We start from the raw sequence: 19,649 nt of genomic DNA, 5'->3' as shown, positions 1-19,649 counted from the left end.
ATCCCCCAGGCTGTGGCTAAGCCATGTCTCCGCAATATCCTTTCTTTCAGGAGTGCTAGTTCTGCAAGGTTCGCAGGAGAGCTTCTGTAAAGTTTGGAAGGTAGGAGACGAGGTACTGGCAGAAGTAAAGCTGTGAGTACCGGACGTGAGTCGTGCTTCGGTAGCTCAGTTGGTAGAGCACTTGCCCGCGAAAGGCAAAGGTCCCGAGTTCGAGTCTCGGTCGGGCACACAGTTTTAATCTGCCAGGAAGTTTCATATCAGCGCACACTCCGCTGCAGAGTGAAAATCTCATTCTGGAAACATCCCCCAGGCTTGGCTAAGCCATGTCTCCGCAATATCCTTTCTTTCAGGAGTGCTAGTTCTGCAAGGTTCGCAGGAGAGCTTCTGTAAAGTTTGGAAGGTAGGAGACGAGGTACTGGCAGAAGTAAAGCTGTGAGTACCGGACGTGAGTCGTGCTTCGGTAGCTCAGTTGGTAGAGCACTTGCCCGCGAAAGGCAAAGGTCCCGAGTTCGAGTCTCGGTCGGGCACACAGTTTTAATCTGCCAGGAAGTTTCATATCAGCGCACACTCCGCTGCAGAGTGAAAATCTCATTCTGGAAACTCCCCCAGGCTGTGGCTAAGCCATGTCTCCGCAATATCCTTTCTTTCAGGAGTGCTAGTTCTGCAAGGTTCGCAGGAGAGCTTCTGTAAAGTTTGGAAGGTAGGAGACGAGGTACTGGCAGAAGTAAAGCTGTGAGTACCGGACGTGAGTCGTGCTTCGGTAGCTCAGTTGGTAGAGCACTTGCCCGCGAAAGGCAAAGGTCCCGAGTTCGAGTCTCGGTCGGGCACACAGTTTTAATCTGCCAGGAAGTTTCATATCAGCGCACACTCCGCTGCAGAGTGAAAATCTCATTCTGGAATCAGCTGAAGATGTTGAACACATGTTCAGTGAAATATTGTTGAATTTATGCAATGTAATCACGCAGCAAACCAAAACCCATATGTGATCGTAGGGCATTGTGTATTAGGCTCTTTAAAGGTCCTTACTAAAATATGTGGAGGTGAGTGTGGTTAAAAAAGGGGTTAAAATTTTCTTTGTAAAGCTCAATCAGTCAAGTGTATGCACACACAATCTGCATGATAGAAGATAGACTATGTTAGATATTTAAAAAAAACTGATATATCAATAACCTACAACAGAAATGTGTGCCCGTGAAATCACTTATGAAAAAATGAAAGAGTGACCCACTGTGCTACACATGAGATTTCTAACCTAACAGACTAACAACACTGGCAGAAAGTGCAAAATTTCTAAGCAGGCAAGGTTGTATCACAAACAGAAGGCTGTAAAAGCACGCATGACTAGAGAAGGATACATGCTGTCTGTAAAAAAAAAAAATGGGACTACTGGAGAAAAGAGAAGCATCTGTATGAATAGAAAGAGCTCAGATAAAAGCAAATACTAAGCAAAGAAAAGACTACTGAAAAGTGGACAGAATACATATAAGGGATGTACCAGGAAATGAACTTACCGTATTTATTCTAATCTAAGCCGCACTTTTTTTCTGGTTTTTGTCATCCAAAAAACCGCCTGAGGCTTAGAATTGAGTTAAAAGTAAGCGGAAGTTCTGAAAAATGTTGGTAGGTGCTGCTACAATTAACTTCTGCCATCAAATATATGTAGCGCTACACAGGCGTGCTTTGCACGCATTAAGATAAATACTGGTGCCAAAACCTCTGTGTCAGTAAATAAATTAAAAGAAAAGGTAGAAGAATGTAAACATTATGCCATGTATGCTACGGTGTTTGCTAAATCCTGTCTGCCTAATAAACTACGAAAATAGAGTGAGACAACAGCAAACGCGGAAGAATATACCGTACATATCATGTCAATGTTTATATTCATATTATTCTTATGCTGAATAGTGATACAGTCAGAAATGAAGCAAAGCAACTGACTAGATTTTTAAATCTAAGATGAATCTAATTTCAGTGCAGAATGTAATGTACTAAAGAGGCGTCTGCAAAGATTTTCAAACACAGAAAAATTTTTGCTCAACTTTCGTTCAGAACAAGTTCTATTGTACGCAGTCTATTATTTGGTTCTTGTTGACCATTATCAAAGAAAGCTGCAGTGTAAGTAACAACAAATAGCAGTCTTTCGCCACTGTTTCGCTTATGAGACAATTCCTCTCTGTTTTTTAATTGTAAGCCGCGGTAGTGCGCACAGAAGCAATCCATGCCGCGAGCGCGACAGGCTGTAAACACTCATTATCAGAGTGCGACAAACAACGCATAACACAGTACAATAATGCATTTTCAGCTTAGAGTGACGTAAACGCCTATGACAAAGAGAACGGCACTTATCAGATCAAAGCAAAATAAGCAATCGATTCAAACCAGACCAAGCACGTGAAAAAGGAAGGGTACCCGTATAAATTCGGACGGAGCGCCTGACACATAGCAATGGCTACTTGGTAAAGCTTAACTGTTAAGCTTACGACTCGAACCAAACTACTGTACCTGTATCTTCATCCATTCGATGTATATCATGTTACAATGGACCAACTTTATTTCGATTTGGAGTTGCGGTCTAAAACTTTTCTGTCCCCTTGAATTTCGAGTCTCAAATTTCAGGTGCGGCTTAGATTCGGGAAAATTTTTTTTCCTTGATTTCGAGTCTCATTTTTCAGGTGCGGCTTAGATTCGAGTATATACGGTAATATATTACACAAAGGGAAAAGGAGCACATGACAATGAGATGAAAAGTGTGGGGCTGTGAGAACAATTGAACGTAGCACTGAAAGACCCAATCCAAAATAAGGCCCCTCCAGTGGATGACTTACACTCTGTTACTGAGATCTTGAGAGAGCTAGCCAGGGAAAAACTATTCCATTTAATGTGCAAGATATGTGTGACTGGCAAAATTCCCACAGACTTCATGAAGAATGTAATAATTCTAGTTACAAGGAATGCAAGTGCTGACATTAGTGAATATTACTGAACAATCAGTTTTATGTCATGGTTGCAAAATACTGACACAATTTTTACTGTTAATCAAACAGCTATTATTCAAAGCAAAGGCACACACTGTAGATCATAGTGTAAGTGCATAGTTTAAGTCTTAAATTAATTGCATATTTCTGTATTTAAGAGGTGTATTATTGCGTTTTAGTAACAGTAACATGTACATTTGTGCCACATGAACAACTGGTCAAACCAGCACTCTACAGACGTTATTCTATGCACTAAGCTATGGCTCACTAGCCACAGATGTGGGGATCGGCACCAGAGGCCCCACCATCAGCCACCAGCACAAGTCTACAGCATCGGCTGTGCAAATCAACTCAAAACTAGCACTACTGACACCAGTGTCTGTATCTAGGCAGATGAAAGACTCCCGATCTCAGTTTGCACCTTGCTGTCAACTATTAATCACTGTCAAGATCTGAATGTTGTTATGCTACCGACTTTGTGAGATCTTCAGTATACTCTGCCATTATGTGCTGTACCAAATTTAAAAACCATTGTTCACTTGTGTTGTGTGCCCCAGCAGTATAGTACAGCTTTTAGTAATGGTAACATATACACAGTCTGTAGTGCAGTAGTCATTTATTTGTTTGTTTGTTTGTTTTGGATGGTCGGTAACTGGGATGATTACAGCTCAGTCAGTTGCCAGCCGCTGTTGGTGAATCACCAGGAGAGTAACAAGTCACACATTCAGCTCTCTGTGTTTGTTTTCACAGTTTAATTATCAAGTTGGTAGTAGCAGGATGGATAGGGTGTGTGCTTGCTGTATGCAGACACATGTAGAGCTTGCCGCAGTCCACGAACAGCTGAAGACACTTATGGGCATGGTCAGCTGTCTGCAAGCTGCTGCCTTTGAGTGTAGCAGCAGTGTAGAAACTGGCGCATTGCATGGGTCTCCTCAGGGGTTGCTTGTTTTGCAGAAGATCCACACTCAATGCAGGGTGAGTGACAGGTTATTATGTAGTAGATTGCATCAAGGTGGAGGGTCAATGTGGAGGCTGTCTGTCTGGCCACATCCATTCACTCTCTGAAAGGAGAAATGGCCACTTCTTCACTAGGATCCGAACAGGCACATGGGGGTGACAGGTTAACTAGCTATCGGAAGCACCAATGTTAGATGCTTCATGAAGCCCTTTAGGGTAATAGTGCCATGGCAGAAAGTATTCCAACGTACACTTAGTGTGTCTGTTGTGGGGCCTCAACCAAGATGTGGAGGAGGCCCTGCCTGCAGCTGTCAAGGTTGCAAGTTGCAATAGTCTGCAAGGTGTTGCTCATGTCGGCACCAATTACACCTGTTACGTGGATTCTGAGAACATCCTCAATTCCTATGTGCTGCTGGCAGAAATGGTGAAGAATGCTGGCTTCTCTAATGGGGTACAAGCAGAACACAATTTGCAGCATAATACCAATAGTCGATAGGGATCCTTTTATTTGGAGTCATGTGGAGGGTCTCCACCAGAGGCTCCGTTGATTCTGTGACACTCATGGCTGCAGGTTTCTCAACCTACATTATGGATTGGAAAGTAGTAGGTTCCCCACGATGGGTCAGGGGTGCACTACGCACAGGAAGCAGCTACTTGGGTAGTGGAGTACTTGTGTCACAAGTATGGGGTTGTTTTAGATTAGGCAGTAGTTTGAGGTCCTCTGATGAATGCTTGCCAGTTGATAAGCACAGGGCAAAATTAAATCCATACAAAGTAGAGACACTTTGACTGTCAAAGTTGTAAAAATAAACTGTCAAAATTTTTGTAATAACTTTCCTGAACTTACTGCCCTCCAGGTAAGTTAACACACTCAAATTATTCTCAGGGCCAAGAGCTGGCTGAAACTTGAAGTAGAAAGCTCTGAAATATTTAGTGAGGCAAGCAACATATATCAAAATGACAGATGAGATGCCACAAGGAGGAGGAGTCTTCATTGTTGTTGACCAAAATATAGTGTCTATTGGGGTCAAAATTTAGCCTGACAGTGAAGTTATCTGGACATGAGTAACAAGCATAGGTGAAATCAAGTTAATAATAATATATTTTTACACTAGCCACCTGATTCTGCCACAATAGTTGTAGAATCATTCAAGGAAAGTAAGGTTCAGTAGTGTGGAAATACCCAGATCATGCAGTGTTAGTTGGAGGTGATTTTAATCTACTGAGCATAGACTGGGACGTCTATATAGATTCACTGCAGGTGGTACAGGCAGTCATTCTTGTGAAGTACTTCTAAATACATTTTCTGAAAACTGCCTTCAACAATTAGACAACCCACACACAAAGGCAATATTTTAGACCTTGTAGCTACAAACAGTCCTGACCTTATCAACAGTGTTGGTATAGAGAATTGGATTAGTGATCATCATGTCATCACAGTGATGATGGTTACTAAAGCTAATGAATCCATCCAGAAGGCTACAAGAGTATTTATGCTAGAAAAGGCAGGTAATTAGTAGTTAGTATCCAATTTAGACAATGAATGGAATCACTTAGCACCAATATGACAGACATAGAGTCTGGCTGTAAATCACGCTCTGGAGACGTATGTGCCAAATAAATGGATTACGGATGAAAAGGACCCTTCATGGTTTAATAACACAGTTTGCAGAATTCTGAGGAAAAAGAGATTGTTGCGCTCTCGGTTCAAAACACAATCCGCAAATGTTGACAGGCTAAAGGTAGTAGCAATTCGTGCGACCGTAAGAAGATCAATGCCTGAAGCATGCGACATCTTTTACTGTCATACCTTAGCAAAAAGCTTGCCGAGAATCTGACAAAATTCTTCTCATATGTAAAATCACTAAGGGAGTCAAACACTTCTATCCAGCCACCTGTCAATCAGTCTGGGGTGGCAACAGCAGACATCAAAAGGAAAGCTGAAGTTTTAAATTTCAAGTTTAAGAAACCTTTCACACAGGTGGATTGTACAAACACACTGTTGTGTGACTAATATAGACTCTCACATGGAGCAGTGGCCAAGAAAAACACCTGAAAGAGGCGAAAACAGATAAGTCACCAGGTCCAGACAAATTCCCAATTTGATTCTACAGAAAGTGCTCTGTGCTATTAGCCCCCTGTTTAGCCAGCCTTTATCGCAAATCTCTTACTCAGAGAAAACTGCCAAGCAACTGGAAAAAAGCACAGGTGACTCCTACGTATAAGAAAGGTAAAAGAATGGACCCACTTAATTACAGACCGATATCCTTAACTTTGGTTTTCTGCAGAATTCCCGTACACATTCCATGTTCGAAAATAATAAATTTCCTTGAGACAGAAAAGCTTCTGCCCACAAATCAGCAGAGATTTAGAAAGCATCACTCTTGTGACACTCAGATTGCCCTTTTCTCATACAATATCCTAAGAACCATGGAAGGAGAGTGACAGGCAGATTCTACATTCCCAGATTTCTAGAAATGTTTGACACAGTACTCCATAGCACACTGTTGATAAGGGTCCAAGCATATGGATTAGGTACCCAGGTACAAAACTGGCCTGAAGACTTTTTAAGTAATGGAACCCAATACATTGTCCTTGACGGCGAATGTTCCTAACAGACAAGGGGGCCAACATCAGGTGTGCTCTTGAATAGTGTTATAGGACTACTCTTGTTCTCTATATACATAAATGATCTGACTGATCTAGCAGACAGGGCGACCTGTAATTTACAACTGTTTGCTGACGATTCTGTGGTGTACAGGCAGGTGTTGTCCTTGAGCGACTGTAAGAAGATACAAGATGCTGGTGTGATGAATGTCAGCTTGCTCTAACTACAGAAAACTGTACATCAGTGGGGATACGTAGGACAAACAATCCTGTATTGTTCGAATACAGCAATAGTAGGGTGCGTTTCGTCACAGGGTTATTTGGTAACCATGATAGCGTTACGGAGATGTGGCAGACTCTACAAGAGAGGCGCTCTGCATCGCGATGTAGCTCGCTCGCCAGGTTTCGAGAGGGTGCGTTTCTGGATGAGGTATCGAATATAATGCTTCCCCCTACTTATACCTCCCGAGGAGATCACGAATGCAAAATTAGAGAGATTCAAGCGCGCACGGAGGCTTTCAGACAGTCGTTCTTCCCGCGAACCATACGCGACTGGAACAGAAAAGGGAGGTAATGACAGTGGCACATAAAGTGCCCTCCACCACACACCGTTGGGCGGCTTGCGGAGTGTAAATGTAGGTGTAGATGTAGATGCTTCAGAGTCACAATGATCAAGTATCTAGTATGCCTAGAAATATAAAATGGAATCAGCATGTCATGTTGGTAGGTGGGAAGGCAAATGCTTGACTATATTTTATTGGGAGAATCTTGAAAAAGTGTAGTTCATCCATAAGTGAGAAGGTGTACAGAACTCTAGTGTGATCCATTCTTGAGTACTGTTCACATGTTTGGGATCCCCATCAGGTCGGATTAAAAGAAAACACTGAAGCAATTCAGAGGCACGCTGCTAGATTTATTACGGGTATGTTCAATCAGCATGCAAGCAAGATGCTTCACGATATCAAATGGGAATCCCTGGCAGGAAGGACGACAACGCTCTTTTTGCAAGGCACTATTACTATAGTGGAAATTTAACTGATGCTAACATACATTTTGCATAAGGACCACAAAGATAAGATGCAAGAAATTAGCTCTTGTATGGACACTTTTAGTGTGTCTTTCTCCCCTTGTTGTATTTGCATGTGGAACAGGAAAGGAAATGGGTATGTGGTACCCTCCACCATGCACCTTATGGAGGCTTGCAGAGTATGTACGTATATGAAGCTGCAGACAGGCACAAGCTGTCTTCCTTTGACCTATTTGTATGTAGGGAGGATTGGGAAGTCTAGCCACACTTTTTTATAAGTTCTTCATTCAAATGTATCCAGTTACTTCAGCATCATACAATAACAGACTGAGCTCTTAATGTGAAACACGCCTTCAGTCAATCTCAGAATTAATGCAAAATAACTGTAGCTTGTCAAACATACAGGGTTGTAACAATGGAAGAAAATTTAACTGCAGAGTTACAGTACTCCTCCATGGACAAAGTATCTAAACTTCAACTAATTTAGTGTACATGTAGTAAAAGAAGGTTTTTATTTATATTTACAACCAACGCCACAAGAAGTAAATTAAAACTAATACTTACATGCATTTAACAAAACACACCAGCGGAATAACACTGAGTTTCTTCAACAGATCACATCCTAAGAACACGCCAAAGCAGCCGAGTCCTTTGCTAAGAACAAGAAACGATATGAACCAGCTGTCCTTAGATGATGGATAAATAGCTCGTGACTCAGGTGTTTCACTGATGTATCTCCCAGGTATGCCTTTCATAGTACTATTCCAGGAGCGAATCCACTGCCACAATATTACTTGTTCTTTTGTTGAGGAACACCCTGAAATAAATAAGTAAATAAATAAAAACAATGTGCATCTACTTTTACATGACTGTTACAGTATGTAATAACAAAACTATAAAACAGATATGTTAATACTTATAACCTGTAAAATACTTGTGACATTTCTAGTAAACTTTGTAGCAAGCAGTGAATATGTTAAGCTTAAATGCAATGCTCTCAATAAAAATGCACAATATAGAGGCACAGAGCAGCTGGTATGCCACATTAGTTCCAAAATCTTTTCTTTTTGTACTATTCAGTAAACAACATTCCGTGATCCAAGTGATGAACATAAACCTTCTTGAAATCTAACATTATGGCTTGCCAGTAGCAACGCACCTGACCTAACAAACTGGAACTTTTACATATATATATAGTGAATAGATAAGTTGTGTTTTGGACTGAATAGGAATGATGGGTTTAAGGGATCAAACTGCTAGGTCACTGCTCCCTCCATCCTCAGAGTGTCACACAAATAAAAATTTTCTAAAAGGAATGAGATGGACAGCCGAGATGACCATCATCATGTTCATCTGAGAGAAAAAGTAAAAGATGAGGATTAAACCAGCTATAAAGGTAAGGTAAGGTAAGGTAAGGTAAGGTATCATAATGGATGAAGTATTTCAGCCAAAAACGTCGTAAGGTCCTCTGGGGATAACGAAAAGTGGCACACCTTCTGTGCCTGATTATAAGGTCTCTGATCACTATAAAAGACCAGTGAGACAGGCAGCTCAATGAAACTGTAAGAGCAAATAATGTTAACACACTTAGACTAAAACAATAAGGGATGTAAAAGAATAAGAAAATTAGAACATGGGTTCAAAGACCAAGCTACTAGCCAAGAACAGCCAGAGGTCTCCCATGGTAGACTGCTCCTGCAAGGCAACCGACCACCCCCTGCCCAAGGGCTGGCAAGACAATACTGTCTGACCTTCAAATAACATTATAAACGCTGCATCATCAGATAAATTTAAAGATTAGATGCACTGGTTGGTTTTCATTGGCTAAGATTGAGGATAGTGAGTCAGGTAGCATCAATGTCTACCTTTAATGAAGTTAAAGTGTGTAATCACAGCTGTAGTAAGGTGGTGCAGCTTATTTAAGAAAGGGGGAGCCTAATGAGATCGATCTGGAGTCAGTGAAGAATTTTAGATTCTTGTCAAGACATTCTACATGAAGACATGAATCTTTTATGAAACATAGCTAGTTAGGTGTAGCTACAGAATACCACTATCCATTCCATGACACTACAAGTTGTCGGTATAGTGCCCTCCATATCCTGAGAATAAAGAGCCAGTTGTGTTTTCCAAGAATGATATTTTCTGAATAAGTGTTGTCAATAAATTGTCTTCTTTTAGATAATTCATAATGTTTGAACACACTACATGTTCCAAACTCCTACTCCAAATCGACGTTAGTGATAAGGATCTGTAATTCAGCAGATTACTCTTATTTCCTTTCTTGAGTATTGGTGTGACCTGTGCAACTTTCCACTCTTCAGGTGTGGATCTTATGATTAGCGAGTGGTTGTATATGATTGCTAAGTATGGAGCTATTATATCCACATCCACTGAAAGGAACATAACTGGTGTAAATCCAGACCACAGGTCTTGCTTTTGTTAAGTGATTAAAGCTGCTTCACTACAGTGAGAATATCTACATCTGAGTTACTCATGTTAGCTGTTGTTCTTGATTCGAATTCTGGTATATTTAATTTGTCTTCCTTGGTGAAGGAATTTGAGAAAACCATGTTTAGTGTCTCTGCTGTAGTGGCACTGTCATGAGTAACAGTACCATTGCTATTGTGAAATTAAGGTATTGCTTGTGTCTTGCCACTGGTGTATTTTACACATGACCAAAATCTCTTTGGGTTTCCCATCACATTTCAAGACAGAGTATCACTGTAAAAACTATTGAAAGCATCTCACACTGAAGATCACACTAAATTTCAAGCTTCTACAAAACTTAGGCAATCTTGGGGATTTTGCATTCTTTAAAATTTGACATGCTTCTTTTTTTGTTGCTTCAGTGACAGTGTTATAATCTGTTTTGTGTGCCAAGGGGGTTATGTAATGTCTTCTATTAATTTATTTGGTATATATCTTTCATAAACTGTTGATCTATTTCTTTGAATTCACACCACATGTGGTCTACACTTACATAGTCAAATTGGAAGGAGTGGAGACTGTGTCTTAGGGAGGCATTGAGAGAATTTTTACTTGCTTTTTTAACAGACATATTTCACATTTATTTTTGGTGGATTTGTATTTTATGTTATTCAATCTCCCAATACCTGTCATGATACTCCATAGCAAGCAAGCCTCCAAGAAGGTGTATGCAAGAATGATTGTGAGAAAAGCTTCAGGAAGATCATGCTTATTTGAAAATGGGTAGAATATAAACTTGCTGCTATCAGGACACCAGACCAAGGTCGTTCCTGTAAAGGTTCTGTCCTTTTATCCAAGAAGAAAATATGGCAGTTCACAGTTATGTATGTGGATAGTGTAGTGAAGTAATGCTGAAGTTGTCAAATCAGGAAGTGGACTATCTGTGGGTTTTAAAGTTTGGCAGGCTGTAGCTGCTGTTCTGTGATAGTTATGTTTTAAGAATTGTAATAAATGCATATCTCATCAATACACAGGGAAGGTTAATTTCTATTATAGGAAACTAATATCCTCAAGATAGATGTCTATAACCAATGGTGTAGAATTTGTTGTCATTTGTGCAGAATGTAACATTCATATTCTTCTGAGCCTCAAAGCATGTTAGCCGGTGGTGGGATTCCCCCCCCCTCCCTCCTTTGTATTTTGCATTCTTTTTGTAAGATATGTAAGGCAGTGATCAGGGAGAATGATCTTCAACACAGTTAACACAAAAGTGTTGTTTTCCACAAGGTGAATTCTCGTGTAATGCTCAACCACAGTCTATCAAATTAGGGCATTCATACAGCATGACAACATATACAAAGGGAACACATTTAAAACATGCAAGCATGTCACACTGATCAACCATTATTTTCACTTTACCCACGAGTGAGCCACCTTCAAAATCAACACTGGATGCTCCATAGGCTGTTCTTTTATCTCTTGGGCCTTGCTGGCTACGATAGACAAAGTGGACTCCACAGCCTAGAGCCTGCAGATCCTCATCTTTCTATGGTGTAAGGTCAAAAAGAAAAATTATTCATTTCACCAAGCTGATACTCTCATATGTGTGATTGTAACTGGCGTATCACCAAGCTTGTTACATGAGAGCAGGACCTGTGATTAGTTGAGAGACAACATTTTCATTAATACTAATCTGTTTCTCAATTTATTTATTGAGGCAAATGTACCATACCTTTGTTCAGTTTTATGTACAAAAAGGATTAACCATTTGTTCTGGAACAGACCAAGTATTGTGGAGCACATTTTTCACCTTGAATTGTAAATCAGTTTTCCTTGTATTGAGTAATTAAGGGAGAACATGTTTTGGGACTGCATCTCTCACATTGTAGCTATCAGGTCTTAACTGTATCACAGGAAACTTTAGTCAGGAAAGCTAATATACAGGGTAATTATAATTAAAGCTAAACTTTCAAAACACTGTAGAAATAACACCATTGGTCAGAATGAAGTAAAACTGCAACGAAATATTATCAGAGACGGGCAAAACCAATGGCAGAAGAAAAGAAATGGTGTGAAAAATTGATCAATAGATGGTGCTGTGTCAGAATACGTAAATTAAAACACCTGTCATGCGCATGAGCCTTTGAAGTTGGTATAAATACGCCAGGTACACGGCGTTCCCTCCTTTCGTGTCTGCGACGTTCGCCATGACTGTCTCAATGCAGGATCGCGCTCTGCTTGTAAAGCTGTATTACAAGAATGACGACTGAGCACACATCGCTCTGAAGAAGTTCTGGACACTGAAGGGTTTGAAAAAAGGTGTTGGTCCAATGACTGCCGTGGGTCTGGAGAAAATGATTCGGAAATTTGAAAAGACAAGTTCTTTTGGTGTGCAACCTGGTAGAGGGAGAAAACGAATTGATTCGATGTTAGTGGAAACAGTGGCCACAGCAATGCAGGAGGAGACAAGCGGTGGTGTGCAAACGTGTAGTGCATGGAAAATTGCCTGAACATTGCACATACCAGTGAACACTGTGCGTAAAATCCTACGAAACATCCTTCTTTGCTACCCATTCAAAATTACCCATGTGCACTAGTTGCTTCCAGTTGACCTGCCAGCAAGAGAGACCTTCGCTTTAGAATTTCTTGCTCGCATGGAAGTGGACAGTGACTGGCCGTGGAAGATTTTGTGGACAGACGAAGCCCACTTCCACCTGACAGGGTATGTCACTACACAGACTTGTCGAATATGGGCAACGGAAAATCCACATGCAAATCAACCAGTATCACTTCATCCTGAAAAGGTCACTGTGTGGTGTGGGTTTACGGCATCATATATCATAGGGCCATATTTTTTTCGAGGAGGCAGGTGCTTCCAGTCCTGTTACCTGTACCGTCACTGGTAAGCCCTATGAGTGGCTTTTGCAAACCACATCATTCCAGCTCTCCAACAGTGTGGATATGTGGATGGGATCATTTTTATGCAAGATGGCACACCTTCACACATTGCAAATCCAGTTAAGCAGCTGCTGAAGTGCCACTTCTGAAATGCTAGAATCATCAGCCGCGTTTCCCTAAAGCCTGGCCACCCCGTTCACCTGATCTTAAGCCGTGTGACTTCTAGGTCTGGGGCTATCTGAAAGATGATATGTTCAGTGTTCTGACACGAAACTTAGCTGTATTGAAGGCACACACTGCACAACACATTCTAACAGGACCCTGGAAACACTTTGATCAGTTGTGGAACATGCTGTTTCTCGATTTCAACTTGAAAACAGTGACCAGCACATTGAATATGTTTTGCGCCAGTCACATGGAAATTAATAATCCGATTTGATTTTGATTGAAGCTTTTTATGTGGTTTTTGGCCTCAGGACAATTAAAAACCCATTTTTCCCATCTGATGTGATATGACCTTGCCATGTTGGATGGGCTTACATAACTAACAGTATCACACCTGTACACCCATGCACTCTGAGTAGTAGAGTTTGTTTAACATCAAACATACACCTTAGGCACTGTTGAATGATTCATTTGTCATTTGTAGTCAACTACTATTAAATTATGATGCTTACAGCCCCATCTATTGCTACATTTTGTAACTATTTATTTTTCTTCTGCCATACGTTTCCCCCCTTCTCCGATGATATTCCATTGCAATTTGATGCATAATATTCCATTGCAATTTGATGTCATTCTGACCAGTGGTGTTATTTCTACAGCAGTTTGAAAGTTTAACTTTAATTATAATCACCCCGTATTACAAGAAAGAACTGCTGTTCAGTATTTAACCTTCAAGAAGTGAAATACATAATACTGCCAACAGACAAAGTCAAAAGGAAACACTACACATCTTTCGTAACTAAAACTCGCTTCATCAGAGAGTCAGAGAAGAGAGAGGGATATATTGGGGAAGGCTAAAAAGAAAGGGCAAGTCACTCAGATCCAGAACGATAGTGATCCACCTGTAATACGAAAGATGGTGGACAAAGATGGCTAGATACTTGGAAACATACGATCACAAGTTTGGGATTGTTTATGTCTTTTCACTGTGTGTGCCTTGGTTCCTTCCCCACTAACCAGCAGCTTTTCTCATCTTGTGTGCCAACTCACCACAATAATGGGTATATGACATAGGTGGATGAAATCCCTGTGTCTCAAATACAATACACACATACCCCTACGCATACATGGGCACATACACAGGAACCAACAGTGGGACAGCGTCAGCCATACAGGTACTTGACAATCCCACTACAGAGGTTGTCTACTGTGAATGGGCAATTTTCATGTAACACACACACACACACACATACACACACACAGAAGGTGGAATTTCACATTTCTTGGCATACACGCCACACTGGCCAACCTTCCTTGGACAGCCCACACTACTGAGAAACTTTTGAAAAACGGAGGACCAAAGGTGCTAATTGATTTGCTAAAAAAGGAGATATCAGGAGGGTGGAAGAAAGAAGGCCACAATCAGAATCCTTCACATCAAAGAAGCCTTCATGGTTTATGAGTCAGAGGCTGCAATGGCTTGGGATCCATACTTACCATGAATGTGCTCGCAGAACAGTTGGACCACCAGGGAAGTTATGTTCTTACACACATCATAAAAAAAATTTGCATCACCCTGGTTCCCAGAACTCCTGAAGATAGACGTTGACTGTGGATATTGTGCCACAGACACAGTCCCTTTGGCTGTTCAGAGATGTCACTAAACCAGCCCAAAGATGTAAGCAACCATGCATGAGCAATGCCTATTAGATGGAGAGGGTCCAACAGCCGATCAGTTCCCGTCACTGCACCAGGAAGGAGGTACATGGCTTGTGTTACCTGAAGTTCAACCATGCCTAGATGGTCAATACCGTGGTTTGATCGCATCCACATTGTTACTTTGTGCCAAGAAGGGCTCTCACCAAGGGAAGTGTCCAGGCATCTGGAGTGAATCAAAGCGACGTTGTTTGGACATGGAGGAGGCACAGAGAGACAGGAACTGTGGATGACATGCCTCGCTCAGGCCACCCAAGGGCTACTACTGCAGTGGATGACTGCTACCTATGGATTATGGTTTGGAGAAACCCTGACAGCAACACCACTATGTTGAATAATGCTTTTAGTGCAGCCACAGGACGTTGTGTTATGACTCAAACTGTGTACAATACTTGAATGCCATCCTCCGACCAATAGTGTACACATATTGGCAGCATATTGGTGAGGCATTTGTCTTCATGGGTGACAATTTGCATCCCCATCGTGCACATCTTGTGAATGACTTCCTTCAGGATAACGACATCGCTCGACTAGAGTGGCCAGCATGTTCTCTAGACATTAACCCTATCAAACATGCCTGGGATACATTGAAAAGGGCTGTTTATGGACGACGTGACCCACCAACCACTCTGAAGGATCTACGCCGAATTGCCATTGAGAAGTGGGACAATCTGGACCAACAATGCCTTGATGAACTTATGCATCAATGCAAGAGGGCATGTTACTGGGAATTACAGCTACCGGTGTGTAAAGTAATCTGGACCACCACCTCTGAAGATCTCGATGTATGGTGGTACATCACACAATGTGTGATTTTCATGAGCAATAAAAAGGACAGAAACTATGTTTATGTTGATCTCTCTTCCAATTTCCTGTACAGCTTCCAGAACTCTCGGAACAGAGGTGATGCAAAACTCTTTTTGATGTATGTATTTATATTCCCTGATTCCTTATCTGGAAAATCACAATGTAATTTGGTATTTATGGAAAATGGAAAACGTATTTGTCTTATCCACTTCACAATTGGTGCAGCAACTGGTTTGATCTACTAGAGCAGAAAAAAATTGTTCCCATCAGCAACAACATTTCTTTCAATTCACTAATAACTTTTTTTTCTAATAGTGCATTGGCACTCCTTGGGAAGAAGACAATGTTAATTATCTGGCAACAATTTTATTTTGTTGTGAAATGTTCAGCGAAAATATTGACATGAGGCCATAAGGCATCTACTGACAACAGAAAGTACTATGGGCACCAAGAGCGAATAAGAGTAAATTAAAGTGACCAGAAAGTTACAGTACAGTGATTTTCTGTATAAAGAGAGCCAGAATTCAATCAAATGGCAGGCTGCTCTAGTTATGTTTGATATCTGAAATAATTCGCAGGTATACAGGTTGTATGTTACACCACCTGAGGGACATAATCAAAACAGCTTTCTCTATTTTCATATTTTAAATTTATGCTTGTAGCACAACTAAACTCTACAACTGTACAAACCAAGTTTTATATTTTCAGCTTGTCATCAACCTTTCTGTAATATTCCTATGATCAGAAACATCTTCTCCTATTTATTCCACATTTTTAATTTTCCAATTCACAACAGAGTTGAGTTTCTGTAAGATACATCCTTAAATGTTGCCACCAATATCAAGCATGAAATGTGGTAAATATGTGACATTCTATGCTACAAATCTTTGTTTAACAGTTTTAATAAATGTCTGCAATGCTTTCTTCTCTACCTCAACATTAACAAGGTGTAAATTATGATGTATGAAACAGTTACTACTTATTTTAGTCTCTTCATTAGCTGATGTCAGGTCCACCCTGCACAATGTTACTGGTGAAAGCACCATAGTAACATGACTTGGAAAAGCTGGATAAATAAACAAAGATTTCTGACTCTCCCCCCTTTCTCTCTCAGATTTCTAATCCCCCTCCCCGATTCCCCCCTCCTCTCTCTACCTAAGGTTGTCACCTCAGCTATGACAGTCTCTTGATCCATTGTAAAAATATAGTTTTTCATTACTGTAACAGAGAAAAGCACATTTTAATATCCTCCCCCCCCCCCCCCCCACTTCATGAACAACAGATCGTGATATGGTGGGGTGCTTTGCCTGCCTCAGTGGTACAAGCCATACCATAGATGCAACCACAATCGAGGGCTATCTCTAGAGATGCCAGATTGACTCGTGGTTCCTAAAGAGGGGCAACAAACTTTTCAGTAGTTGCAGGGGAAATAGCTGGGCAATTGACTGATCTGGCCTTGTAACATTAGCCAACATGGCCTTTCTGTGCTGGTACTGCGTACAGCTGAAAGCAATGGGGGAAACTATAGGCATAACTTTTTCCCTGAGTGTATGTAGCTCCGTATGGCTTAATGATGATGGCATCCTCCTGGGTAATATATTCTCGGGATAAAGTAATCTCCCAAGCATATCTCCAGGCATGGACTTCTCAGGAGGATGACATCATTAGGGAAAACAAAACTGGAGTTCTAAAATGGGAAAAAGATGAGTTGAAGTTAGATATAGTGGTAATTAGTGAAGTGCGATGGCAGGATGAACAGGAGTATTTCTAGGGGCATATGCAAACTCTGACTATAATTTACTGGTTATTACTTGCAGACAAAAACTGAAAAAAATTGCCAAAGGTAGGAAATTAAGGATATGGGGACCTGGATAAATTGCAGGGATCAGATATTCTGAAGAGTTCAGTGGGAGCATTGGCCAATGTTAGACTGAAAAAGGGAAAAGGAATACAACAGAAGACGAATGGACAGCTTTGAGAGATGAAATCAGTAAGGCACCAGAGGATCATATAAGTAAAAAGTCAAGGCCTAATAGAAATCCCTGGACATCACAGGAGGTATTAAATTTAACTAACTGAAGGGGAATATATAAAATACAAGAAATGAAGGCAGCAAATGGATATCTAGAGGTCTAAAAATTGAGACTGACAGAAAGTGCAAAATAGCTAAGCAAGAATGGCTAGACAGCAAATGCCAAAGCTGCAAAGGCACGAATAACTAGAGGAAAAACACATGCTGAGGGAAATTGAAGAGGCATTTGATGGAAAGACAAGCAGCTGTATGAATATCAAGAGTGTGATGGCAAGCCAGCATTAAGCAAAGAAGGGAATGCTGAAGGGTGAAAGGAATATATCAAGGGTCTATATAAAGAAAACAAACTTGAGATCAATATTATAGAAAGATATGAGGAAGTAAGTGAAAATAACATGGGAGATATGACACTGTGAGAAGTATCTGACAGAGCACTGAAAACCAAAGTGGAAACAAGGCCCCTGAATTAGATGACATTGCCTAAAAACTATTGAGAGTCTAGAGGGAACCAGTCATGACAAGATTATTCCACCTCTTGTGCAACATATACAAAATACGTGAAATACCCTCAGATTTAAAGAAGAATGTAATAAATGTGAGTACTACAAGACCATCAGTTAAATAAGTAATGGTTATATACAGAAGAATGGAAGAAATGGTACATGTCTATCTTGGGGAAGATCAGTTTGGGTTCCAGCGAAATGTAAGAACACACGAGACAATGCTGTCTCTACAACATATCTTGGAAGACAGGTTGAAGAAAGGCAAACCTACGTTTATAGCATTCGTAACTATAGAGAAAGCTTTTGACACTGTGGATTGGATTACACTTTTTGAAATTTTGAAGGTAGCAGGGATAAAATACAGGGACTGATTATTTACAGCTTGTTCAGAAACCAGACTGCAGTCACAAGAGTCTAAGGACATGAAAGGGCAGCCATTCTTGATAAGGGAATTAAGAAAGGATTGTAGCCTATTCCCAATGTTATTCAGTCTGCACACTGAGCAAGTTGTGAAGGAAGCCAGAAAGAAATATGGAACATGAATTAATGTTCAGGGAGAAGAAATTAAAACTTTGAGATCGGTCAATGACATTGTAATTCTGTCACGAAACAGCACAGTATATGGAAGAGCAGATGAACAGAACAGTTAATGCCTTGAAAAAAGGTGATATAATAAACATCAACAAAAATAAAACAAAGGCAATGGAATGTTGTTCAATTAATTCAGGCGATGCTGAGGGAATCAGATTAAGAAATGAGACATCAAAAGTAATATATGAGTTTTGCTATGTGGGCATCAAAATAAATGATGGTGGCTGCAGTGCAGAAGATGTAAAAAAGCAAACTGGAAATATCAGCAATAAAAGCATTTCTGGAAAAAAGGAATTTGTTAACAACTAGGCAATCTATTCCAAAGGGCACAAAATTTGGATTGGAGGAAGTATAGAGAAGAAAATCAACCATATTCTTTTCAAAGGAACCATCCAAGCATTTGCCAGTTCCAAGCATTTGCCTTAAGAGATTTATGGAAACCATGGAAAGAAAACCATAATGTGGGTTGCAGGACTGGTAATTGAACTGCCATCCTCCTAAATGTAAATTCAATGTCAAGAAATGCACCATCTCCCTCAGTGCTATCATCAGAAAAATTGTTAAACGGTATAGAAAATACAGTAAATTTAAGGGAAAGAATTTTAGTAGTAGTTTGAAGTTAAAACGCAACAGAGACGAGATAACACACTCTTTCCATTAGTTTTCAACTGTATTGTAGAAAAAGTAATCTTAAGAGTTGTTGTTGTTGTTGTTGTGGTCTTCAGTCCTGAGACTGGTTTGATGCAGCTCTCCATGCTACTCTATCCCGTGCAAGCTTCTTCATCTCCCAGTAATTACTGCAACCTACATCCTTCTGAATCTGCTCAGTGTATTCATCTCTTGGTCTCCCTCTACGATTTTTACCCTCCACGCTGACCTCCAATGTTAAATTTGTGATCCCCTGATGCCTCAGAACATGTCCTACCAACCGGTCCCTTCTTCTT

At 40.6% G+C, this 19,649-nt stretch overlaps 1 protein-coding gene across 1 annotated transcript in view; it reads right to left on the bottom strand.

Moving 5' to 3' along the window:
- The window catches only part of LOC124612426 (zinc transporter 5-like), a 261,950-nt gene that overhangs the window by 220,900 nt on the left and 21,401 nt on the right, over positions 1 to 19,649 (bottom strand). Inside the window, exon 2 of the mRNA XM_047140632.1 lies at positions 8,131 to 8,383. Within this exon, the coding sequence (XP_046996588.1) occupies positions 8,131 to 8,321 (191 nt within the window). The 5' untranslated portion in view covers positions 8,322 to 8,383. The remainder of the gene's footprint in view (positions 1 to 8,130; positions 8,384 to 19,649) is intronic.

Source organism: Schistocerca americana, chromosome 4, assembly GCF_021461395.2.
Source record: "Schistocerca americana isolate TAMUIC-IGC-003095 chromosome 4, iqSchAmer2.1, whole genome shotgun sequence".
NCBI classification, from domain to species: Eukaryota; Metazoa; Arthropoda; class Insecta; order Orthoptera; family Acrididae; genus Schistocerca; species Schistocerca americana.
This window is presented reverse-complemented; position numbering and strand designations above follow the sequence as displayed.